At 48.4% G+C, this 25,920-nt stretch overlaps 1 protein-coding gene across 6 annotated transcripts in view; it reads right to left on the reverse strand.

Annotated features, from left to right (window-relative positions):
• The window catches only part of gtf2h4 (general transcription factor IIH, polypeptide 4), a 97,682-nt gene that overhangs the window by 53,313 nt on the left and 18,449 nt on the right, over window positions 1–25,920 (reverse strand). For 5 of the 6 annotated variants that reach the window (XM_068009624.1, XM_068009623.1, XM_068009625.1 and 2 more), the window contains 5 exons: window positions 24,925–25,056; window positions 21,775–21,871; window positions 13,210–13,298; window positions 9,179–9,287; window positions 7,058–7,126 (listed from right to left, as the gene is read on the reverse strand). In XM_068009624.1, coding sequence (XP_067865725.1) covers window positions 7,058–7,126; window positions 9,179–9,287; window positions 13,210–13,298; window positions 21,775–21,871; window positions 24,925–25,056 — 496 coding nt within the window. The remainder of the gene's footprint in view (window positions 1–7,057; window positions 7,127–9,178; window positions 9,288–13,209; window positions 13,299–21,774; window positions 21,872–24,924; window positions 25,057–25,920) is intronic. The other variant, XM_068009627.1, reaches the window with a different exon arrangement.

The raw sequence follows: 25,920 nt of genomic DNA on the forward strand, positions 1-25,920 counted from the left end.
AAAACCACGTTGACTCTGCTGGTTTTTGCTTGGATTTTCTAAATGTTCTGTTACTACTTCCTTAATAATGAGTTCCAGCATTTTCCCAATGACAGATGTTCGGCTAACTGGCCTATAGTTTCCTTCTTTTTGTCTCCCTCCTTTTTTGAATAGGGGCATTATATTTGCGGGTTTCCAATCTGCTGGAGCCTTTCCAGAATCAAGGGAATTTTGGAAGATTACAACCAATGCATCCACTAACTCTGCAGCCACTTCTTTTCACACCCTAGGATGCAGTCTATCAGGTCCAGGAGACTTGTCAGCCTTTAGTCCCATTAGTATTCCCATTACTTTTTCTCGAGTGTTCGTGATTATTTTAAGTTCCTCCTCCTTTTTGCCTCTTTATTGTCTCCAATTCTTGGGATGCTTTTTGTGTCTTCTACTGTGAAGACTGATACAAAACACTTGTTCAAAGTCTCTGCTGTTTCCTTGTTTCCCATTACTAATTCCTCAAGCTCATCCTCAAATGGACAAACGTTGTTAAAAAAGGCAAATGGCCTTCATAGAGAGAGGATTCGAGTACAGGTGCAGGGATGTCTTGCAGCAATTATACAGGACCTTGGTGAGGCCAAACCTGGAATATTGTTTTTTTTTTTATTTTAGAGATACAGCACTGAAACAGGCCCATCGGCCCACCGAGTCTGTGTTGGCCATCAACCACCCATTTATACTAATCCTACATTAATCCCATGTTCCTACATCCCCACCTTCCCTTAATTCCCCTACCACCTACCTATACTAGGGGCAATTTACAATGGCCAATTTACCTATCAACCTGCAAGTCTTTGGCTGTGCGAAAACCCCACGCGGTCACAAGGAGAACTTACAAACTCCGCAGTACCCAGAATCGAACCCGGGTCGCTGGAGCTGTGAGGCTGCGGTGGTAACCAGTGCGCCACTGTGCCACCCAACAGTTTTGGTCTCCTTATCTGAGGATGGATGTTCTTGCTATAGAGGGATTGCAGCGAAGGTTTACCAGACTGACTCCTGGGATGGCGGGACTGACGCATGTGGAGAGATTGAGTTGGTTGGGATTATATTCGCTGGAGTTCAGAAGAGTGAGGGAGGATCTCATAGAAACCTATAAAGTTCTAACAGGACTTGACAGAGTAGATGCAGGAATGATGTTCCCGATGGTGGGGGAGTCCAGAACCAGGGGTCATAGTCTAAGGATACAGGGTAAACCTTTCAGGACTGAGATGAGGAGAAATTTATTCACCCAGAGAGTGGAGAACCTGTGGAATTCGCTACCACAGTAAGCAGTTGAGGCCAAAACATTGTATGTTTTCAAGGAGGAGTGAGATATAGCTCTTGGGGCAAAAGGGATCAAAGGATATGGGGGGAAAGTGGGAAGAGGTTACTGAGTTGGATGATCAGCCATGACCATAATAAATGGCGGAGCAGGCTCGAAGGGCCGAATGGCCTAATCCTGCTCCTATTTTCTAGGTTTCTATGTTACTTTAGCTACTCTTTTCCTTTTCATATACTTGCAGAAGCTCTTACTGTCTGTTTTTATATTTCTTGCGAGCTTACTCTCATATTCCAATTTCTCCCTCATTTTCCTTTTCGCCATCCTTTGCTGATTTGTAAAGTTTTCCCAATCTTCTGGCCTACCACTAATCTTTTACAGCATTGTATTCACAACCTTTTCTTTTAATTTGATATCATCCTTGACTTCCTTAGTTAGCCATGGATGGTTCATTCTTCTTGTGGAGTCTTTCTTTCTCAATGGAATATGGAAATGGGGCAGCACAGTGGCGTACTGGTTAGCACCGCAGCCTCACAGCTCCAGCGACCCGGGTTCAATTCTGGGTACTGCCTGTGCGGAGTTTGCAAGTTCTCCCTGTGACTGCGTGGGTTTTCGCCGGGTGCTCTGGTTTCCTCCCACAGCCAAAGGCTTGCAGGTTGATAGGTAAATTGGCCATTATAAATTGCCCTAGTGTAGGTAGGTGGTAGGAGATTTGAGGGAAGGTGGGGATGTGGTCGGAATATGGGATTAATGTAGGATTAGTATAAATGGGTGGTTGTTGGTCGGCACAGACTCGGTGGGCCGAAGGGCCTGTTTCAATGCTGTATCTCGAAATAAATAAAAAAAATAACTATATTTGTTCAGAATTATGAAATATCTCCTTAAATGTCTGCCACTGTTTAGCTACTGCGTTACCTATATTCCCAGTCTACTTTAGCCAACTCTGTCTTCATTTATTTAGGTTTAAGACACTAGTATTAGACTTGCATTTCTCACTTTCAAACTGAATCATGCTCTGATCGTTTATTATGAGATCATTAATTAATCCTGTTACCAATGCAGGGGATTAACCCTCTCACCCACCTCTCCCCATTCACACAGACACTGGGCAGCCTGTTCCCAATGGAGGGGATTAACCCTCTCACCCACCTCTCCCCCTTCACAGTCAGACACTGGGCAGCCTGTTCCCAATGGAGGAGATTAACCCTCTCACCCACCTCTCCCCATTCACAGTCAGACACTGGGCAGCCTGTTCCCAATGGAGGAGATTAACCCTCTCACCCACCTCTTCCCATTCACAGTCAGACACTGGGCAGCCTGTTCCCAATGGAGGAGATTAACCCTCTCACCCACCTCTCCCCATTCACAGTCAAACATTGGGCAGCCTGTTCCCAATGGAGGGGATTAACCCTCTCACCCACCTCTCCTCAATCAGTCAAAAGAAACACTGCGCGGCACAAGATGAAACACAGGCCACCACTCTATCTGGGTACCTGAAGCATTTCTATGGGGAGGTTTTGAGGGGTGGGGGGGGGGGGGGGGGTGCATTCCTTGAGTTTCCATATGACAGCAGGTCCATCAGGTCCCTTCAATGGCCAGAGCACGTTGCCCTTCAATCCAGTATCTGCCAGATCTGCAAGTATTTTCAGTGGCTCAAGCTGGGAATGTTCCATTAGTGTAACTCAAGCCTCCAGCATTTAGAACACAGAGTCCCATTCTATTCTCTGTTCCCTATCAGTTTCAGTTAATAACATTAGCTGGATTTATTAGCACAAGCCTGACTGCAGCAGGAATTCAATACGCCACTTCATACTGCAGCACACAAAACCTCGCAACAGGGACTAATAGTCACTAAACATCCCAATCAATGGATGAAAGTACAATGTCATGGAGCTTCCTTATAAACAGCAGCAGAGAGTTTGGAGCGGTGAGTCCCGTTCCTACCAGGTGTGTGCATGCAGCACAAACATTCGCATTGAAGTAGTACACCAAGAGGTGCAGATCCCTTGTACAACTTGAGGGTGATGTGGATTTCTTCAGGATAATGGGCGAGAGGCGACAATGGGGAAGGTCTAATGCAGGTGGGAGGTATACAGTAAATGGCAGAACCCTTAGGAGTACTGACAGGCAGAGAGATCTGAGCGTACAGGTCCACAGGTCACTGAAAGTGGCAACGCAGGTGGATAAGGTAGTCAAGAAGGCATACAGCATGCTTGCCTTCATCGGTCAGGGCATAGAGTATAAAAATTGGCAAGTCATGCTGCAGCTGTACAGAACTTTAGTTAGGCCACCCTTAGAATATTGTGTGCAATTCTGGTCGCCACACTACCAGAAGGACGTGGAGGCTTTGGAGAGGGTACAGAAGTGGTTTACCAGGATGTTGCCTGGTCTGGAGGGCATTAGCTATGAGGAGAGCTTGGAAAAACTCGGATTGTTTTCACTGGAACGACGGAGGTGGAGGGGCGACATGATAGAGGTTTACAAAGTCATGAGCGGCATGGACAGAGTGGATAGTCAGAAGCTTTTTCCCAGGGTGGAAGAGTCAGTTACTAGGGGACATAGGTTTAAGGTGAGAGGGGCGAAGTTTAGAGGGGATGTGCGAGGCATGTTCTTTACACAGAGGGTGGTGAGTACCTGGAACTTGCTGCCGGGGGAGGTGGTGGAAGCAGGTACGATAGCGATGTTTAAGAGACATCTTGACAAATACATGAATAGGATGGGAATAGAGGGATATGGGCCCCGGAAGTGCGGATGGTGTTAGTTTAGAGAGGCATCAAGATCGGCTCAGGCTTGGAGGGCCGAATGGCCTGTTCCTGTGCTGTTCTTTGTTCTTGTTCTTCTATTTCGCCTCTCTGATGATCAGATAGATAGGATTTTACAGCATGGAAACAGACCATTCGGTCCATGCTGGTGTTTATGCTCCACACACACAACTCCTCCCAGCCCTCCAACATCCCACACTATCAGCATCGCCTTCTATTCCTTTCTCCCTTATGTAATTACCATCTTTCCCTTCAATGCATCTACCCCATTCGCCTCAAATGCTCCATCTGGTAGTGAGTTCCACCTTCTCACCACTCGCTGGCTCAAGATGCTTCTCCTAAATTCTTTGTTTGATTTATTGGGGACTATCTCATAATGCATGGCGGCTATTTTTGGACTCCCCCACCCCCTCAAGTGGAAACATTTTATCCACGTCTACCTGTTGAAGCCCCTTCACAACTTTAACAAGTTCTTGTCAGGTCAGCCCCTCAGCCTTCTCTGAGCCCCGGCCTTTTCAGCCTTTCCTGATAGTGGGATCAGCCCAATTTCCATCCCCAGTTAAGCTGGCTCACCTTAATTGGGCTGGTAACGTAGACAGTGCCGTTATCATCAGCCCCCTCCGAGATACAGAGGGGGAAATAACATCAGCCAAGTTGCCTGCTCAGATCAGGAAGAGTCGTCATCCCATTGGATCTCATCTTCCCAGAATACCAGGCCTCTCATTTCCCCATCACGCCTTTAATATTCAGTCACATGGGTTTACCTCTGCAACCTACTCAAGCTCTACAACTGCACCGTCTGCTATTCCATCTCTGGACTACTGAACATTGCCTCGTCCCTCCCCCAGTGCCCATGGCCAAGCCATCACATCACCTGCATTGTAGCCCTCCCAATTTCCCTTCCTAAACCTCTCAACCGTGCCGCCTGTCCTCCCACAACAACTTGCATTTATATAGCGCCTTTGACATTGAAAACGTCCACAAGGCATGCTACAGGTACGATCAACAAACAAAACTGAACACCCTGCTTCCGATTTGGAAGGTCGTGGGATTAAGCTCCACCCTAGAGACTTGAGCACATAACCTAGGCTGAGACTCCAGCAGCAGTGCTGTGGGAGTGCTGCACTGTCTGGAACTGCCATCTTTCAGGACAGATGCTAAACCGAAGCCCCCTCTCAAATGGGCGTAAAAGATCCCACAGCCACTATTTTGAAGAAGAGCAGGGTAGACCCCCCCCCCCAAACCCCGCCCCAGTCTCCCTCAACAAACATTACAGGAAACACATTATCCAGTTATCACATTTCAATTTGTGGGAGATTGCTGTGCGCAAATTGGCTGCTGGGTTTCCCTACATTACAATCGCGACAACACTTCAAAAGTGATCCACTGGCTACAAAGCATTTTCGGGTATCCCGAGGTTGTGAAAGAGGCTGTATAAATGTAAGTCTTTCGTACTGCAGTGTTCAGAACCTTTCTAGCTTTCCCCTTCAGTGTGGAAGGCTGGCCTTATTTCAATGATTGAATTTCTGTACAGGAATGGCAGATGTCCAAATAAAACAAACACACAAGGACACAGTCAAAGGTGATACATGCTGTGCAGAATGCCAAGCAATCACATGCTCGACAAAATTCACCCTTGACAAGAATGGGGGACGTAGCAAGTCAGCACTGTCCGAACTTATCACCCTTATCTAGTCAGTTAGCGGAGGGCTTTGAACCCCTTAACCAGCTCGCCCTATTCAAAGTGAAATGCTGGGCGGCCAGATGTGTACTGCAAAGGGCAGGAGTGGACACCACGGGGTTAACTTCAACAGAAAATGAGTGGGATGCCCGATTTAAATACCGCCCCGATTTAAACCCCCGTTGAATTAGAATCGTAGCACAGAAGGCGGCCATTCGGCCCATCCAAGTCTGTGTTGTTTCTTTCAAGGTGCAATCCAGTTCATAAATGCAGGGTTGGGTAGCAAATCAGGCGGTCGACTCAAATTTGCCCCGTTACTAACAGACAGGTCAAGTTAAAAATTTTCCCCCACCCATCCCATGACTCTCGATATACCAGTTGGGAAAGAATTGATCCATTTTTCACAAAGCTGGTGTATGAAATGGATTATCAACACGCAGAATAAAGCCAGTGTGTAAACGATCACTTGCTGTCTCAGCAAGTGACCAAAACATTTATCTTCAGCTTGGACATGGTGCTGAGATTTATTTCCAATAATCTGATTCGCAGCACTCCAGGTTCCGGCAGAACAAGAACCCTGACCGTTAGACACCTTTGAAATGGCATTTTAATGCAATACTGCTCGAATTAATGCTTTTTAATCTGCCCCAATCGATGTTAATCAGCTTCAGCCACTAAGGAATTATGGCGAGGGTTAGCGGCAATTGATTCTGTGAATGCAAATCATCCAGGTTCCCGCATTCACAAGAAGCTCAGTCATCCCTGGAGCTGACAGGCTGCTCTCTCTATCCCCCGGCTCACTGTCTGCTCTCTCTGTCCACCGGCTCACTGTCTGCTCTCTCTATCCCCCCCCCCCCCCCACCGGCTCACTGTCTGCTCTCTCTGTCCACCGGCTCACTGTCTGCTCTCTCTGTCCACCGGCTCACTGTCTGCTCTCTCTGTCCACCGGCTCACTGTCTGCTCTCTCTGTCCACCGGCTCACTGTCTGCTCTCTCTGTCCACCGGCTCACTGTCTGCTCTCTCTATCCCCCCCTCCCCCCCCCCCCGGCTCACTGTCTGCTCTCTCTGTCCACCAGCTCACTGTCTGCTCTCTCTGTCCCCCCCCCCCCACCGGCTCACTGTCTGCTCTCTCTGTCCTCAACACCCCAACCCCAGGCTCACTGTCTGCTCGATCTATCCTCCAATTCACTACCCTGATGAGTAGATGCTACTTTAGGTGCAGTTTTCAGCAGTGGGAGATAACATTATCCAAGTTGCCTCGAAGGAGGAAGGTGGGCTTCGATCTCATTTATACTTTATTGCTCTTCAAGATGACAAATCTCTCACCTTGCCCAGTGTGGAGAAACTCAGCTGGAACACGAAGGATAGAATCTCAACCAGGTCCATGTTTCGGGACTGAGGGAGAAAGAATGAGAAACAGAAAGATCAGGATTGCTGAACAAGTTGACAATGTGTTTAACCGACACTCAAACTCCCGCAAGCACTGGGGACTATGCAGTAGTTGTCCACAGTTGTCGATTTTCACATCCCCTTTCAGATGTCGAGTGTCAACAGGCTTTTTGGCCATGGGGTGCAGCACACAGCCAAGCCTAACCTTACACTCATCTATCCTAATATCAACAGAGCAGGAAGCCTGGCTGAATGTTCCCCTCCCTATGCCAGGTGCATTGAGGCCAATTGTGAAGCAAGAATTGCTTTTAGATAGCACCTTTCATGACCTCGAGTTGCCCCAAAGCGCTTTACAGTCAATTAAACATTTTTGAAGTGTTTCTGCCCTTCCCACAGCATCTAAACAGTTCTCAAAAAAATCACAAATGACATCCTATGTGACTGTGACAAAGGTAAACTTTCCCTCCTCGACCTATCTGCAGCCTTTGACACGGTTGACCACACCATCCTCCTCCAACACCTCTGCACTGTCGTCCAGCTGGGTGGGACTGCTCTCACCTGGTTCTACTCTTACGTATCTAATTGTATCCAGAGTATCACTTGCAATGGCTTCTCTTCCTGCTCCCACACCGTTACCTCTGGAGTTCCCCAATGATCTATCCTTGGCCCCCTCCTATTTCTAATCTACATGCTGCCCCTCGGCGACATCATTCAAAAGCACGGAGCTAGTCTCCACTTGTATGTTGACGACACCCAGCTCTACCTCACCACCACCTCTCTCGACCCCTCCACTGTTGCGAAATTATCAGAATGCTTATTCGACATTATTCAATTAAATACTTGCAAGATTGAAGCCGTTGTTTCCCATCCCCGCTCCATATTCCATTCCCTAGCTACCGACTCCATCGCTCTCCCCTGCCAATAGTCTGAAATTAAAGCAGTCTGTTCGGAATCTTAGTGTCACATTTGACCCAGAGATGAGCTTCCAACCACATATTTACGCCATCACCAGGACCGCCTATTTCCACCTCCGTAACATCGCCCGACTTCGTCCCTGTCTCAGCTCATCTGCTGCTGAAACCCTTATTCATGCCTTTGTTACCTCTAGACTTGACTATTCCAATGCATTCCTGGCTGGTCTTCCACATTCTACTCTCCGTAAACTTGAGGTCATCCAAAACTCTGCTGCCTGTGTCTTAACTGGCACGAAGTCCCGCTCACCCATCACCCCTGGTCAAGCAGTGCCTCACCCCTCCCTACCTCTATAATCACTTCCAGCTCCACCCAACCTTCGGAGATATCTGCGCTCCTCGAATTCTAGCCTCTTGAACATCCCCAATTTTAATCGCTCTACCATTGGTAGTCCAGGTCCCAAGCTCTGAAATTCCCTCCCTACTCCTCTCCACCTCATTTTCCTCCTTCAAGACACTCCTTAAAATCTACCTCTTTGACCAAGGGTTTGGTCATCTGACCTAATATTTGGCTCGACGTCATATTTGTTTTTATAATATTCCTGCAAATCGCCTTGAGATTGCTTTATGATGATACAGGTGCTATATAAATCTAAGTTGTTGTTATATGTGTGCATAAAGTTCTTGCCACTGTAGGAAATGCGGTCGCCAATTTGTGCACAGCAAGATCCCACCAGCAGCACCTGTTTTAGTGATGCTGGCTGAAGGATAAATGTTGGTCAGGACACTGGGGAGACTCCCTGTTCTTCTTCACATTAGCAGCCACAGGATTTTCCCCATCCACCTGAGATGGCGGACTGGGCTTCGGTTTAATGCCTCATCCGCAAGACGGTATCTCTGAGTGCAGCGCTCCCTTGTTACTGGCACAGCATAATGCTGTCTCAGCATTAATCTTTGCACTCAAGTCTCCTGAATGGGACTGGAACCCGTGGTCTCTAGCTCAGAGGCGAGGGTGCTACCCACTGAGCCACAGCTGACACTGAGGGATAAGGCAGGCTGCAAACCCATTAATAGAGTGGCGGCTACACACACAGAGAGACACAGTACCCCTACAAAGTGACAGCAATTGCCTTTGCATTCACCTTACCTCGGCTGTGTGCAGATACTGAAGCATGAAGTACCAGAGCTGGGAGCATGTGTCCAGCAGGAGGAACTGGAAACCGGCCGATGTGATGCACGGTGCCTCCGATCCTTCACTGCAAGAGAGAGAGCAGGAATGTGACCAAACATTGTGGGGAAAGCAGGAAGCAGCAGTGAGACTGATAACTTTGTAGATGCTGAAACAATGTCCTGACAACTCAAAATCGATTTTTGCATTTGGAACCAAATTGTGACTAATTCCATAACTTGAATTAAGCAATGTAAATAACACACGGCAAAGTGGGAATTTAGTGCAAACAACTTTTTGAATTGTCAGATCATTTGAAGTCAGCACCGCTGAATTACGAGTAGCATACAGAGGAAACTTTATTCTGCATCCAACCCATGCAGCATCTACTCTGAGAATGTTTGATGGGACAGTGCAGAGGGAGCTTTACTCTGTATCTAACCTGTGCTGTACCTGTCCTGGGAGTGTTTGATGGGGACAGTGTAGAGGGAGCTTTACTCTGAAATTAACCCTTCTTTTAATCCTGTCCTGGGGGTGTTTGATGGGACAGTGTAGAGGGAGCTTTACTCTGTATATAACCCCGTGCCGCACCTGTCCTGGGAGTGCTTGATGGGATAGTGCAGAAGGAGCTATACCCAATTCGTAAACTGTGTCAACGGAAATATCAGTTCTTCGATCTCCAACCAGTTTTCTCTTCTTATACCACACAAATCCACAGAAAACTAACCAGGGCATCAGCTGCAGAATCCTGAGTGTGGGTCCCATCGGCCATGATTGACACCTGGCCAATACAGTTGGACAGATGTGTGCTCTGGGCACTCGTACAGGGGATGGGGATCGGAGGCGAGGATGGGTTCAGCTGCTTCTGACAGGACTGATAATTAATGTGCCTGTTCTCCTGTGCCTCACTCCCTTTCCTTCTGCCAAGATTGTTAACTTGCTTCTCAAGGTTGCTGATCACACTAATATTTTGGAATCTGCTCCCATCTGGTGCCCTCTGAATAGGCCGGTACTGTCACTGCGTCCTCTCACACATTTATTTTAATCCTTCCTATTATCTCACTATCCGTTAACATCAAGGACGCTTTCTCTTTGGTCTTATATTATTGTACATATCAGCTAACACATCAAGATTTAGTGCACAAGTACACAGTATGTTTCTGTGCGCTTCTGTGCACCAACCAATCCCAGAGGGAGAAAGGACAGTGTCCGACCCACTGTCCCACCCAGTCGCAGAGGGGAGAGGACAGTGTCTGACCCACTGCCCCACCCAGTCCCAGAGGGGAGAGGACAGTGTCCGACCCACTGCCCCACCCAGTCGCAGAGGGGAGAGGACAGTGTCTGACCCACTGCCCCACCCAGTCCCAGAGGGGGAAAGGACAGTGTCTGACCCACTGTCCCACCCAGTCGCAGAGGGGAGAGGACACTGTCCGATCCACTGCCCTGCCCAGTCCCAGAGGGGGACAGGACAGTGTCTGACCCACTGCCCCACCCAGTCCCAGAGGGGGAAAGGACAGTGTCTGACCCGCTGCCCCACCCAGTCCCAGATGGGGAAAGGACAGCGTCTGACCCACTGCCCTACCCAGTCCCAAAGGGGGAAAGGACGGTGTCTGACCCATTGCCCCGCCCAGTCCCAGAGGTGGAAAGGACGGTGTCTGACCCATTGCCCCACCCAGTCCCAGAGGGGGAAAGGACAATGTCTGACCCACTGCCCCACCCAGTCCCAAAGGGGGAAAGGACAGTGTCTGACCCATTGCCCCACCCAGTCCCAGAGGGGGAAAGGACAGTGTCTGACCCACTGCCCCACCCAGTCCCAGAGGTGGAAAGGACAGTGTCTGACCCATTGCCCCACCCAGTCCCAGAGGGGGAAAGGACAATGTCTGACCCACTGCCCCACCCGGTCCCAAAGGGGGAAAGGACAATGTCTGACCCACTGCCCCACCCAGTCCCAAAGGGGGAAAGGACAGTGTCTGACTCACTGCCCCACCCAATCCCAAAGGGGGAAAGGACAGTGTCTGACCCACTGCCCCACCCAGTCCCAGAGGGGGAAAAGGACAGTGTCTGATCCACTGCCCCACCCGGTCACAGAGGGGGAGAGGACTGTGTCTGACCCACTGCCCCACCCGGTCCCAGAGGGGGAAAAGGACAGTGTCTGACCCACTGCCCCACCCGGTCCCAGAGGGGGAAAAGGACAGTGTCTGACCCACTGCCCCACCCAGTCCCAGAGGGGGAAAAGGAGTGTCTGACCCAGATGTGGGCCACTGGAAGTTATGTAGAATAGGCAAAATTAAAAGCTACCAGCCATTTCACAGTCATGAAAAGAAATATATATCTGCTGGAGGAGATGGTGGTGAAGTGATCATGTCACTGAACTAGTATTCCAGATGTTAATGCAGCTGGTGGAATTTAAATTCAATTAATTAATAAAAATCTGGAATTGAAAGCTAGTCTCAGTAATGATGGCCATGAAATCACCATCGATTGTTGTAAAAACTCATCTGGTTTACTAATGTCCTTTAGGGAAGAAAATCTGCCGTCCTTACCTGGTCTGGTCTACATGTGACTCCAGACCCAGAGCAATGTGGTTGACTCTTAACTGCCCTCTGAAAGGGCCGAGCAAGCCACTCAGTTGTCACGGGCGATTAGGGATGGGCAACAAATACTGGCTTTGCCACATGCCATGAAAGCATTAAAAAAAAAAGCACATACATGGTGAGACAAAGATTAGTTGGTTCCAGAGTAGTTTTTGTCCATGTGTGTGAGGTACAGAGAGTCACAGTGAAAGTGTCAGCGTGTTGGTCAGCCTGTATCCCTAATACTGTGTACATCTCACCCTGAGACTGTGACCTGATCTGGTTAGGCGCTACACAGTTCTGTTCACTGTCTCACTGGCACACACAGAAACACGGGCATCCTCAGGCATCCACACTCAGAGGTGGGGTGGGGTGGGGTAACTTTAACCTACTTTGCAGTGTGGGAATCTCACAGGATCGGGAGGAAGTTAGTACACGCCATCCAATATTACTCTCCGCTGACTTCAACGGAAATTAAAATGGGAGCGGGGAACAAAACCGACATTCCACCCGACCCTGGCAGTTTCCCAATGGGCGCGTTAGGTTAATATTGTTCCCGCCTGGTCTTTGGTTTTAACGCTGCCTGGCTACTTCCATTCAGTATCCCAGCGCCTGCAGCCCGTTTACCCTGTTAGTCTGCTGTGTGGGACATCAGAGGTTCTGACTCTGCTGTGATCGGCCCCCTGCAAATCTGCCCAGATGTCAAATAACATTTCGCTGAGAGGGGCTAGGAAACCTCAACCTCAAAGTGACGTCTTCAATTATTTGTTGACAGGCACCGTTCACGCAAGGGGGAGAGAGAGAGAGAGAGAGAGTGAGCATGTGCATTTCACCAGTATGTTGCCATATAAACAGGCAACTGCCCTTCCTTTGGCTGTCTTATTCGTCACTGTATTTAAGGGCGGCACAGTGGCTAGCACCGCAACCTCAAAGCTCCAGCGACCCGGGTTCAATTCTGGGTACTGCCTGTGCGGAGCTTGAAAGTGCTCCCTGTGACCGCGTGGGTTTTCGTCGGGTGCTCCGGTTTCCTCCCACATGCCAAAGACTTGCAGGTTGATGGGTAAATTGGCCATTGTAAATTGCCCCTAGTGTAGGTAGGTGGTAGGAGAATTGAGGGAAGGTGGGGATGTGAGAGGGAAATGGAATTAATGTAGGATTAGTATAAATGGGTGGTTGATGGTCGGCACAGACTCGGTGGGCTGAAGGGCCTGTTTCAGTGCTGTATCTCTCTATGACTCTATGTATTTGATCACCGCAGAAAGGCTTGGTTCAATCTCTAGCCTGTGCTGGGGTTAGCCCATTTCAGCCGGGGTGGCAAGCTGGTGCCGTGACTGGACCAGCTGTCAAAGGGCTAGGAATGGGACAACATCTCCACATCCCTGTGCCTCGTACTGGAAGGGCTGCCGACTTAGCCTGTTGCCAAGTGCATCGACTTACCTCTTCATTAGTCCAGCTTGAATGAGGAGCTGAGCCAGGTCCTGACTAACTGCTGCACTGGGGGAGCCCACCATGAAATGGAGAACCACCTGCAATAAGAACAGCCAACAACTGTTGAAAGGCAACATCAATCGAAAGGAACTCGGTTACTGCAGTCTGTCCCTCCTCAGGGGCTCCCACTCGAGTCGTGGGTGAGTCTCCAAAATGCAACATACCATCTGCTCCTGTCCCTAGTCTCCCCAAATCCTCTCCGTGCCTCTGACCCAGAGGGAAATGTCCTTTCTGAAACCCTGCACAGGCAGAGGAATGATTCAGATACACGGTATACCGATCGTCTAGCTAATCCACTGGCCTGTCATGGTCAGTGTTTCCAGTTATGGGATGCCTTTGGTTTACAAAAGCAAACAAGTTAAAAATTGATGCGGTGTAGATTTAGATCCTGAGAAAGCACAGAGCGGGAAAAAAAAAGGCTTATTTAAGGAGGGATAGACTTGCATTGGAGACGGCACAGTGAAGGTTCACTAGATTGGTCCCTGGGATGAGAAGGTTATCCAATGAGGCTGAGCAAATTGGGTCTATATTCTCCAGGATTTAGAAGAATGAGAGGCGATCGCATTGAAACACACAAGATTCTGAAGGGCTAGACACTGAACGGTTGTTACCCCTGGCCGGGGATTCTCGAACACGGGAGCACAATCTCAGGATAAAGGGCCGATCAATTAGGACTGAGATGAGGAGCAATTTCTTCACTTTGAGGGTTGTGAATCTTTGGAATTCTCTCCCCCCGAGGGTTGGCGATGCTCAGTCGTTGATTATATTTAAGGTTGAGAGGGACAGATTTTTGGCCTGTCAGGGGATGTGGGGAATGGGCAGGAACGTGGCATTGAGGCAGAAGATCAGCCACGATCCCACGATCGTACTGAAGGGGAGAGCAGGCTCGAGGGGCCGCACGGTCTGCTCCTGCTCCTATTTCTCATGTTACGTTCTTAGATGGCAGGGGTCAATGCTGCATTCCTGCTCTGAGACTGTGGTCAAGTCTGACGCAGGTAGGCCTGCGAGGCTCAGGTGACCAGAGACTAACGGGACCTTACACAGTACTGTACAGCCGCAGCTCCAAGAACACAGAGGTAAAAGAAAGACTTGTATAGATACAGTGCCTTAGAAGACCTCATTCCCAAATCACTTCACAGCCAATGAAGTGCTTCTAGAGTATAATCGCTGCTATAATGTAGGAAACTCAGCAGCCAATTTGGCCAGGATACTGGGAAGAACACCCCTCTCCTCTTCGAAATAGGGCCGTGGGATCTTCTACATCCACCTGAGAGGGCAGCCTACTCTAAGAAAAGGTTCAAGAGCATAAGGATTTTTTCATTAGAACAAGGACCAAGATGAGATCTGATAGAGGTGTTCAAATTTCTGACGGGCTTTACAGAGGTAAACTGAGAAAAACTATTTTTTGCTGATTGGTGAATTGTAGTCAGAGGGCATAAATTAAAATTCCTCATCAAATGAATGAAGGGACAGGTTAACAGAGTTTGTTGTAATAGGTTTAGGAATGTCCTACCAGAAACAGTGGTGGCACCAGCATCCATGAAAGCTTTTCAAAGGGAAGTGGATAGTTGTGAGCGTGATGGGCTGAATGGCCACCTGTTGTGGGGTAAAATTCTAGTTCTATCTTCCCACCCTGTCGAAGTCAGGTGCACAAAACCGGACACCATATTCCAACTGTGGCTTCAGTTTTTTTTAAAAATTCGTTCATGGGATGTGGGCATCGCTGGCCAGGCCAGCATTTATTGCCCATCCCTAATTGCCCTTGAGAAGGTGGTGGTGAGCTGCCTTCTTGAACAGCTGCAGTCCATTTGGGGTAGGTATACCTACAGTGCTGTTAGGAAGGGAGTTCCAGCATTTTGACCCAGCGACAGTGAAGGAACGGTGAGATAGTTCCAAGTCAGGATGGTGTGTGGCTTAGAGGGGAACTTGCAGGTGGTGGTGTTCTCATGCATCTGCTGCCCTTGTCCTTCTAGCTGGTAGAGGTTAGGGGTTTGGAAGGTGCTGTCGAAGGAAGCTTTGTAAGTTGCTGCAGTGCATCTTATCTATGGTACACACTGCTGCCACTGTGCGCCGGTGATGGAGGCAGTAAATGGGGTGTCAGTCAAACTGACTGCTTTGTCCTGGATGGTATCGAACCTACTGAGAGCTGTCACAGCTGCACCCATCCAGGCAGCTGGACAGTATTCCATCACACTCCTAAACTCGTGCCTTGCGGAGAGGTTTTGTGGTCAGATTCCTGAGGCTTGGGCGAATGGATTGCCTGGGCTTAGTAAATACTGGATAAATTATATGGGGAGGAGTGCAAACCCCCAACAAAGCCCATCCAATTTCCTGTCCATTCATTGAAATGGGGTTTAATAAAAAGAACAAATCAGAACACTAACTATATCCAGTTGGGGAGATGGAAACTGAACCCATTAACACATCCAAAATGTATTTTTAAAAATCTTTCAAGTGCCACAATGGGCCGGTGGTGCAGGGAGTGAACGTTGATGGTGGTGGATGGGGTGCCGATCAAGCGGACTGCCTTTTCCTGGATGGTGTCGAGCTTCTTGAGTTACCCCTAAACCATCCAGGCGAGTGGAGAGTATTCCATCACACTCCTGACTTGTGCCTTGTAGATGGTGGGCAGGCTTTGGAGGGTTATGAGGTGAGTTACTCACTGCAGAATTCCCAGCCTCTGGCCTGCTCTCGTAGCCACAGTATTTATACGGCTGGTCCAGTTAAGATTCTGCTCAATAGTGACCCCCAGAATGTTGATATTGGGGAATTTGGTGATGGTAATGCCACTGAATGTCAAGGGGAGATGGTTAGATTCTCTCTTGTTGGAGATGGTCATTGCCTGGCACTTGTTTGGCGCGAATGTTACTTGCCACTTCTCAGCCCAAGCCTGGATATTGTCCAGGTCTTGCTGCATTTCTACACGGACTGCTTCAGTATCTGAGGAGTCATGAATGGTGCTGAACATTGTGCAATCATCAGCGAACGTCCCCACTTCTGACCTTATGATTGAAGGAAGGTCATTGATTAAGCAGCTGAAGATGGTTGGCCTGGGACACTACCCCGAGGAACTCCTGCAGTGATGTCCTGGGACATTGACCTCCAACAATCACAACCATCTCCAACCAGTGGAGAGTTTTCCCCCTGATTCCAATTGACTTCAATTTTGCTGGGACTCCTTGATGCCATACTTGGTCAAATGCTGCCTTGATGTTAAAGGAAGTAACTCCCACCTCACTGCTAGAATAAGTAATTTGTATAAGTTTAGCAGGCTTTTGTACTCTTGAATCCCTGTTTACGAAATTTAGCATCCAATGTGCTTTTCCTGTTTCAATTTGTCTTCTCACTTTAAAGAGCCGAGTATCTTTTCAAGTCACAATAGTAGTTCTGTTAATGACTCTCCTTCAAAAGTGATACGCCCTAATATGGAGAGATTACTTCTTGAGTGATGTTCTTAATTATCACCTCAAATTGCTCCCAGAGCCAGCGACAGACCTGCACCGTTAATAGCTCGCCCTAATGTTACACAGCTCCAAAGACATAATCTCTAACATTACTACTGGGAGCCTTTTCACCGTTCAGTGAGACACTGAATGCAATTTCACCCCTCCGCAACCAAGCTCCCAGCTGTGGCTCAGTGGCTAGCACTCTCACCTGAGTCAGAAGGTCGCGGGTTGCAAAGACTTGAGAACAAAATCTAGGCTGACATTCCCAGTGCTGAAGGAGTGCTGCACTGTCAGAGGTGCCGTCCTTTAGATGAGACATTAAACCGCGGACCGGGTGAACGTAAAAGATCCCCTGACAATATTTGGGAAGTTCTCCCCGGTGTCCCGGAATATTTATTCCTCAACCAACATCAATACAACAGATTATCTGATCATTATCACATTGCTGTTTGTGGGAGCTTGCTGTGCACAAACTGGCTGCCGCGTTTCCTACGTTACAACGGTGCCTCCACTTCGGAATGTCCTTCATCGGATATAAAGTGCTCTTGGAACATCCTGTGGCCGTGAAGGGTGCCATACAAATACAAGGTCTCTCTTTCATAGTTATTCATTGTAATCACAGTGACAGTATTCTCCCCTTCTCTCGAAGTAATTGTGGGCCCACAGCTCCTCTGGCAGCTACAGCCCTTTAAGTCCCCCACGCGTTCCCCCCACCCCACCAAGTAACCACTCTTTGCGCGCGAGCCTCAGCAATGATTAGCAGGATGACCCAAACCTGACATCCGTACACAGACACTTTTCATCAGGGTTGGGGGTAGCGGGGGATCCACTGCCTAGTGACCGGGAGTGGGAAGCCTGGGCGATTTCATTCCTTCCCAATCTAGGACATCGAGGTCTGAGAAAGTGTCCCTACTCTGACCCTGTCCCAGAATCAGCTGACTTCAGCACAGAGTCAGAGATTCAATAGAGCACAGAGGAGACCGTTCAGCCCATTGAGTCCATGCTGGCTCTCCGTAAGGCAGTCAGTCAGTCAGTCCCCACTCCCCGTGGCTCTGCAGATTTATTTCAAGTGTCCAACCAATTTCCATTTGAAACCATTGATCGTCTCCGTTTCCTTCACCCTTATCAGCAGTGAGTTCCAGGTCATTACCACCCGCTGCGTAAAAAAGGTTCTTCCTCACATCCTCTCTCATCTCTTGCCCAAAACCTTCAAACTGTGTTCCCCGAGCCCTTGTACCATCAGCTAATGGGAACAGCTTTTCTTTGTCTACCTTATCAGAACAGAGATGGAAGCTGAGACTTTCCTGGTCTGAGTGGGGCAGCAGTGTTTACTCACCGAGCGATATGGCGGGGGGGCGGGGGGGAGGGGGTGCTCTCCATTCCGTACCCTGGAACTAGAGGACGGAATGCAAACTTGGGAATGACAGCAAGACTCAAATCACCACACAAATCCCCCGCAGTGCTGGGATCGATCAAGGTAGTTCGGAGAACAGCACGTGTGAGAAGTAGCTGGTGATGTTATTTACAGCCATTGCTTTCCTCCAGCCAAGTAAATGACATGTGACGTCTGGCTCCACGGGTGGGTTTTAATTAACTCAGGTCCAAAAGCCACAGCAATCAGCTTATTTATCACTGTCATTCACCATTAGCTGCGAATGAACCCTCTCACCCACCTGGCTGGGTTTAATCCTCTCACCGCACACCATCTGTACCTGGGTTTCACCTTCTCATGCAACGCTCATGTTTAACGCTCTCACCCAGCAGTACCCATTGCCTGTGCTTAACCCTCTCATATACACGGCAGGTTTAACTTCCCATTTAATTGCTTGACCTCTCCGACCATTGACCCTGCCAACCAGAGGTGATTAACTCCATCATCCCAGGATTAAGCCCTGCAATTATCAACATGCAAAGCAAGGATTACACTTCATGGGGAAGATTTTCCTTTCTTAAATATCATTCTTGGGATATGAGCATCGCTGGCAAGGCCAGCATTTATTGCCCATTTCTAGATGCCGGGCAGATGGGGTTGGTGGTCCTTCTTTTTGAGCCATTGCAGTCTGTGCGGCGTCAATACACCCTCAGTGCTGTCACATCGTGAATTCCAGGATTCTGGCCCAGCGATGAAGGAGGAACTGATGATATAGTTCCAAGTCGGAATGGCGTGTGGGTTGGCGGGGAACTTGCAGGTGGTGGTGTTCCCATGTTTCTGCTGTCTTTGTTCTTCTAGGTGGTAGAGGTTGCGAGTTTGGAAGGTGCTGTCGAAGAAGCCGCGGCAAGTTGCTGCAGTGCATCGTGTGTATGGGACACAATGCAGCCATGGTACAGCGGATGTTTAAGGTGGTGGATGGGATGCCCATCAAGCGGGCTGCTTTGTCCTGGATGGTGTCGAGCTTACTGAGAGTTATCACAGCTACACTAACGCAGGCAGCTGGACAGTATTCCATCACACTCCTAAAGTCGTGCCTGCGGAGAGGCTTTGCGGTCAGGCTCCTGTGACATGGGCTTAGGAATACTGGACAAATTATGTGGAGAGGAACGCAAACCCCCAACCAAACCCATCCTGTCCATTCACTGAAATGGGGTTCAAGAAAAAGAACAAATCAGAACACTAATTATATCCAGTCGGGGAGATGGAAACTGAACCCATCAACGCATCCAAAATGTATTTTTAAAAATCTTTCAGGTGCCACTTTTGTTGCCAATATAAATATCCAGGACTCAAATTAAGTTTTTTGACATAAAACTGTCTTTTGTCTCTACGGGCAATTGCATTGAAGTTTATACTTGGAGACCTCAGCCTTTTTCCAAAGTTGGAGCTGGGGTTTGATATCCTTCCCAGAGGCAGCTGAAGTGAGTTCGCAACTCCAGCAGAGTTTACAGTGCCCACAGTCTGAGCATGTGCAGAACATGACTCACAAGTCAATTATTGAAGAAGTCTATCTCTGGCTACTGCTTTTCCCAAATGGTTTCAAAACAAGCAGGAACTTGAGTTTTGCAACCGTTATTTTTTTGAGGCAAGATTTCACAGCAAAACTATTTTTTTTTAAAAAAGAGAGAGTTAGAGGCGATGATTACTCCACCTGAAACTTTGAAAACAATTGTGCAACTAGTGGAGGTAAAAGAAACACTACTAACCTTCCAGGAACCACATAAAAAACACTTGACCCACTGTCACTTCATTCCAAACTCTCTTTTTTTTTTACATCATTCATTCTTGAGGCGTGGGCATCGTTGGCAAGGCCAGCATTTATTGCCCATCCCAAGTTGCACTGGGAAGGTGGCAGTGGGCAGCTGCCTTCTCGAACCACAGGCAGTTTGACATAACTGGGTGGTCTGCTAGGCCAGGTCTGTGGGCAGTTAAGAACCAACTGAGGGAGATTAATTGCGAAAATATTAAATAGCTCTGACGAAATAAATCCGGAGGATTGAGGAACTTACGGTAAATAATATCAACAGAGAAAAAAATATTGGATAAGCTTAATGGACCAGATGGGTGACATTCTAGGGTTCTAAGAGAGGTAGCTGCAGAGATGTTGGATGAGCCGGTTACGATTATCCAAAATTCCCTAGATTCTAGAACGGTCCCATTGGATTGGAAGCTAGCAAATGTTACAAGAGAGAGGGAGGGAGAAAACAGGGAACTTCAGGTCAGTTAGCCTGACAACAGTCTTTGGGAAAGTGCTGGAATCCATCATTTAGGAAGTCTTAACAATGCACTTAGAAAATCATAGTATGATCAGAGAAAGTCAAAGTTTTACGAAAGAGCAATTATGTTTGACAAATTTACAAGAGTTTTTAGCGGATTCAACTGGTAGATAAAGGTGAACCAGTAGATGTAGCATACTTGGATTTCCAAAAGATATTTGATAAGCTGCAACACAAAAGGTTAATAGGCAGGATAAGGGCTGATGGAGTTGGGGGCAATAGATCAGCGTGGATAGAAGATTGGTTGATGGGCAGGAAGCAAAGAGTGGGAATAAACGCGGCATTTTCAAGTTGGCGGGCTCTGTCTAGTGGAGTGTCACAAGGATCAGTGCTGGGACCTCAGCTATTTACAATCTGTATTAATGACTTAGATGAAGAGACAGAGAGTAATGTACCTAAGTTTGCTAACGATACAAAGCTAGGTGGGAATTTAAGCTGTGAGGACACAAGAGATAGGGACAGGTTAAGTGAATGGGCAAGAAGGTGGCTTTGGTGAGACTGCGCCTGGAGTACTGTGTGCTGTTTTTGTCCCCATATTTAAGGAAGGGTATAGTTGCATTGGCGGCGGTACAGTGCGGTACCGGGGATGAGAGGGTCGTCCTGTGATGAGAGGCTGAGTAAATTGGGTCCATATTCTCTGGAGTTTAGAAAAATGAGAAGTGACCTCATTGAAACATACAAGCTTCTGAAGGGACTTGACAGGCTAGACACGGAAGACCTGCTTCCCTGGGCTGGGAAATCTTGAAACGGGGGCACAGTCTCAGGATACAGGGGTCAATCTTTCAGGACTGAGATGAGGAGAAACTTCTTCACTCAAAGAGTTGTGAATCTTTGGAATTCTCGTCCCAGGAGGGTTGTGGATGCTCCATCATTGAATATATTTAAGGCTGAGATAGATTTTTGGTCACTCAGGGAATCAAGAGATATAGGGAATGGGTGGGAAAGTGGAGTTGACGTACAAGATCAGTCATGACTGTATTGAAAGGCGGAGCAGGCTGAAGGGGCTGTATGGTCTACCTCTTATGTTAAGATAAGGTGGAGAGGGGTTATAAACAAGCAAAAAAAAAATTTAAATCAGATACAAGAATGAAGCTCTTCATGCAAAAGATGAGATGTGATCCAGAATAAACTACTTAGCACCCAGAAGAGACGCAGCTTTTAGAAATGCTCCAAACATAGTTGGATGCCAGGACGAGAGCTTAAATACTAAACGGATGAGCTTCGATAGAAACAACAGTCTTATCTCGTCCTATACGTTTACTATGTTCCTAAATTCAGCTAATGGACTGTCCCTGCCTGACTGCTCATTATGCTGTGGCAACCAAGCATGTACAAGAAAGTTAGGATGATGCCAACCCACCTCCCAACGTTCCATAGCATACTTGTCCAGGGACAGGATGTCTCGAGCATGTTTGTCCGGTCCCAGCTGGCTAGTGTCATCTGCCCAGGGCTTGCCTCTGTCAGAAACATTGGTAACGATTTGTAATGATCACAGCACCAGATCACCAGCAATAACACACGGACACTCACAGTCCCTGATCACTCAGTAATAACACACGGACACTCACAGTCCCTGATCACTCAGTAATAACACACGGACACTCACAGTCCCTGATCACTCAGTATTAACACACGGACACTCAGTCCCTGATCACTCAGTAATAACACATGGACACTCACAGTCCCTGATCACTCAGTAATAACACACGGTCACTCACAGTCCCTGATCACTCAGTAATAACACACGGTCACTCACAGTCCCTGATCACTCAGTAATAACACACGATCACTCACAGTCCCTGATCACTCAGTAATAACACACAGACACTCACAGTCCCTGATCACTCAGTAATAACACACGGACACTCACAGTCCCTGATCACTCAGTAATAACACACGGACACTCACAGTCCCTGATCACTCAGTAATAACACACAGACACTCACAGGCCCTGATCACTCAGTATTAACACACGGACACTCACAGTCCCTGATCACTCAGTAATAACACACAGACACTTACAGTCCCTGATCACTCAGTAATAACACACAGACACTCACAGGCCCTGATCACTCAGTATTAACACACAGACACTCACAGTCCCTGATCACTCAGTATTAACACATGGTCACTCACAGTCCCTGATCACTCAGTAATAACACACAGACACTCACAGTCCCTGATCACTCAGTAATAACACATGGACACTCACAGTCCCTGATCACTCAGTAATAACACACGGACACTCACAGTCCCTGATCACTCAGTAATAACACACGGACACTTACAGTCCCTGATCACAATAACACATGGACTCTCTCAGTCCCTGATCACAATAACACATGGACTCTCACAGTCCCTGATCACTCAATAATAACACACTGATACTCACAGTCCCTGATCACTCAGTAATAACACACGGACACTCACAGTCCCTGATCACTCAGTAATAACACACTGATACTCACAGTCCCTGATCACTCAGTAATGACACACGGACACTCACTGAGAGCTGGATGATGTCAGGGAGCACTCCTGATGTCAGTGGCGCAGTGGTTAACACCACAGCCTCACAGCTCCAGCAACCCGGGTTCGTTTCTGGGTACTGCCTGTGTGGAGCTGGCAAGTTCTCCCTGTGACCGCGTGGGTTTCCTCCGGGTGCTCCGGTTTTCTCCCACAGCCAAAGACTTGCAGGTTGTTAGGTAAATTGGCCATTGTAAATTGCCCCGAGTGTAGGTAGGAGAACGGCAGGGAATATGGGATTAATGCAGTATTAGTATAAATGGGTGGTTGATGGTCGGGACAGACTCGGTGGGCCGAAGGGCCTGTTTTAGTGCTGTATCTCTCTATGACTCCTTCACACAATGAGTAGTGGAAATCTGGAATTGTCTGTCCGTGCTATAACTGTCCTGGGAGTGTTTGATGGGAACAATGCAGAGGGAGCTTTACTCTGTATCTACCCCGTGCTGTACCTGTCCTGGAAGTGTTTGATGGGGACAGTGTAGAGGGAGCTTTACTCTGTATCTAACCCCGTGCTGTACCTGTCCTGGAAGTGTTTGATGGGGACAGTGTAGAGGGAGCTTTACTCTGTATCTAACTCCGTGCTGTACCTGTCCTGGGAGTGTTTGATGGGGACAGTGTAGAGGGAGCTTTACTCTGTATCTAACCCCGTGCTGTACCTGTCCTGGAAGTGTTTGATGGGGACAGTGTAGAGGGAGCTTTACTCTGTATCTAACTCCGTGTTGTACCTGTCCTGGGAGTGTTTGATGGGGACAGTGTAGAGGGAGCTTTACTCTGTATCTAACCCCGTGCTGTACCTGTCCTGGGAGTGTTTGACGGGGACAGTGTAGAGGGAGCTTTACTCTGTATCTAACCCTGTGCTGTACCTGTCCTGGGGAGTGTTTGATGGGACAGTGCAGAGGGAGCTTTACTCTGTATCTAACCCCATGCTGTACCTGTCCTGGGAGTGTTTGATGGGGAGTGTAGAGGGAGCTTTACTCTGTATCTAACCCCGTGCTGTACCTGTCCTGGGAGTGTTTGATGGGGACAGTGTAGAGGGAGCTTTACTCTGTATCTAACCCCGTGCTGTACCTGTCCTGGGAGTGTTTGATGGGGACAGTGTAGCGGGAGCTTTACTCTGTATCTAACTCCGTGCTGTACCTGTCCTGGCAGTGTTTGATGGGGACAGTGTAGAGGGAGCTTTACTCTGTATCTAACCCTGTGCTGTACCTGTCCTGGAAGTGTTTGATGGGGACAGTGTAGAGGGAGCTTTACTCTGTATCTAAGCTGTGCTGTACGTGACTGAAAGCTTGAAGCTTACACCAGGTTCCCGAAACACAGTGTTTCATTTCCCGGTATCGGGGCACATTTGATTGTAAACTGATTTTGTTAAATGCAGAGTTATTTCCCAACAATAAAATGAGCACTTAGGCAAGGTACCATTGCTATGGTTACTAAAAGCATTGGCGGATTAATTGCTGAAAATTGAGGTCTATCTGAGCAAGGCCATCGTGTCCACGCTGACGGGCCAACTGTAGCAGCTTGCGGGGAGGCGCAGAGAGCCTTGCCTTAGGGAGGTGGCAGTGACAGTGTAAAGGGGCGCTGTCGTCAGGGATGATGCATCTTTAGAATCACACAGGAGCAGGCAGCGTCTAGATGGCAGCAAGATATCGAGAGGGTCACATGGAGTCGGTCTGTTTCAGAGAATCAAAGGTCAGCAATTGGGATTAAGGTTGGGTTTGGCGATGGAGAGAATGGATTAGAAATGGGAATAAAGGGTAACTGGCAGGCTGGCTACTTTTGGGAGTCCAGAATTTTCAAGTTCCAGGAAGAAACATCTGTCTCGACCACCGTCGCCAACTTACGCACGCACACATTCTCTGACATGCGTGCAGTCATGTGCGCACGCACGCACAGGACGGGGACACACAGTCGGACATGCACTCACACAGACACACACGCACTGACAAACCCCTGCAGCACTAAACACGGCCATGCCGTCTTCACTCACCCTCCGAGAAGAGCGATGCGCAGGTTCTCTTTGAAGATGGGATTAAGGACCAGGCCCTGCAGTCCGCCGGGAAGCTGCTGGGAATGCCAAAGTCGAAGCCCCATCAGGATGCTCATGCAGTCGTCGTGATCTCTGTGGAGGGAAGGTCGAGAGAGGTCATTGGGGGGCCTGCTTGATCAGTGCCAAATAACCCATGCTTAATAATAACGAACAGGATCATTGAGGATGAAAACGACCCTTCGGCCCATCTGATCTCCTTCTGGAATCCTGCTTTATGCGATACTGGTGTCCTGGTCTCAACCTTCTGAGCAAACCATTCCAGTTATTTATCACCCTGCATTTAGAGACATAGTCCCCGACATGCCTCTTGAACTTGCTTCTCACAAGCCCGACTCTGTGCCTTTTATCCTACTGACTCGGTGCAACTGAAAAGGAAGGTCAGGAAGACAGACTTGCGTTTATCTGGCCCCTTTCGCAGCCTCAGGGCATCCCAAAGCTCAACGCAATACTTTCTGAAGTGTAGTCACTGTTGCAACGTAAGAAGCACAGCAGCCAGTTTGCGCACAGCAAGCTCCCACGAACAGCAAGCGATAACGCTCAGAGACCCTGTTTAAGTGATGTTGGTTGTGCGACAATATTGGCCCAGCACATCTGGGGGCCTGCGGGGGGAACACTCTTGCTATTCTCGCCGTGGGATCTTCTTTGCCTGCCTGAGTGGGCAGGGCCTCAGTTTAATGTCTCATCCGAAAAGACGGCACCTGCGATGGTGCAGCTCTCCCTCAGAACAGGTACTGGGAGTGTCAGCCACACTATGTGCTCAGGTCTCTATGGAGTAGGGCCTGAACTCACCAAATGTGACTGAGAGCTGAGAGTGGGACCCACTGAGCCACAGCTGATATCCCCATGGTTTATGGTCCAACTAAGTTTAGTAAGTTTAACATGATTAGTAAGTTTGCAGATGACACCAAAATTGGAGGTATAGTGGACAATGAAGGA

The sequence above is a fragment of the Heterodontus francisci genome, chromosome 29, assembly GCF_036365525.1.
Source record: "Heterodontus francisci isolate sHetFra1 chromosome 29, sHetFra1.hap1, whole genome shotgun sequence".
NCBI classification, from domain to species: Eukaryota; Metazoa; Chordata; class Chondrichthyes; order Heterodontiformes; family Heterodontidae; genus Heterodontus; species Heterodontus francisci.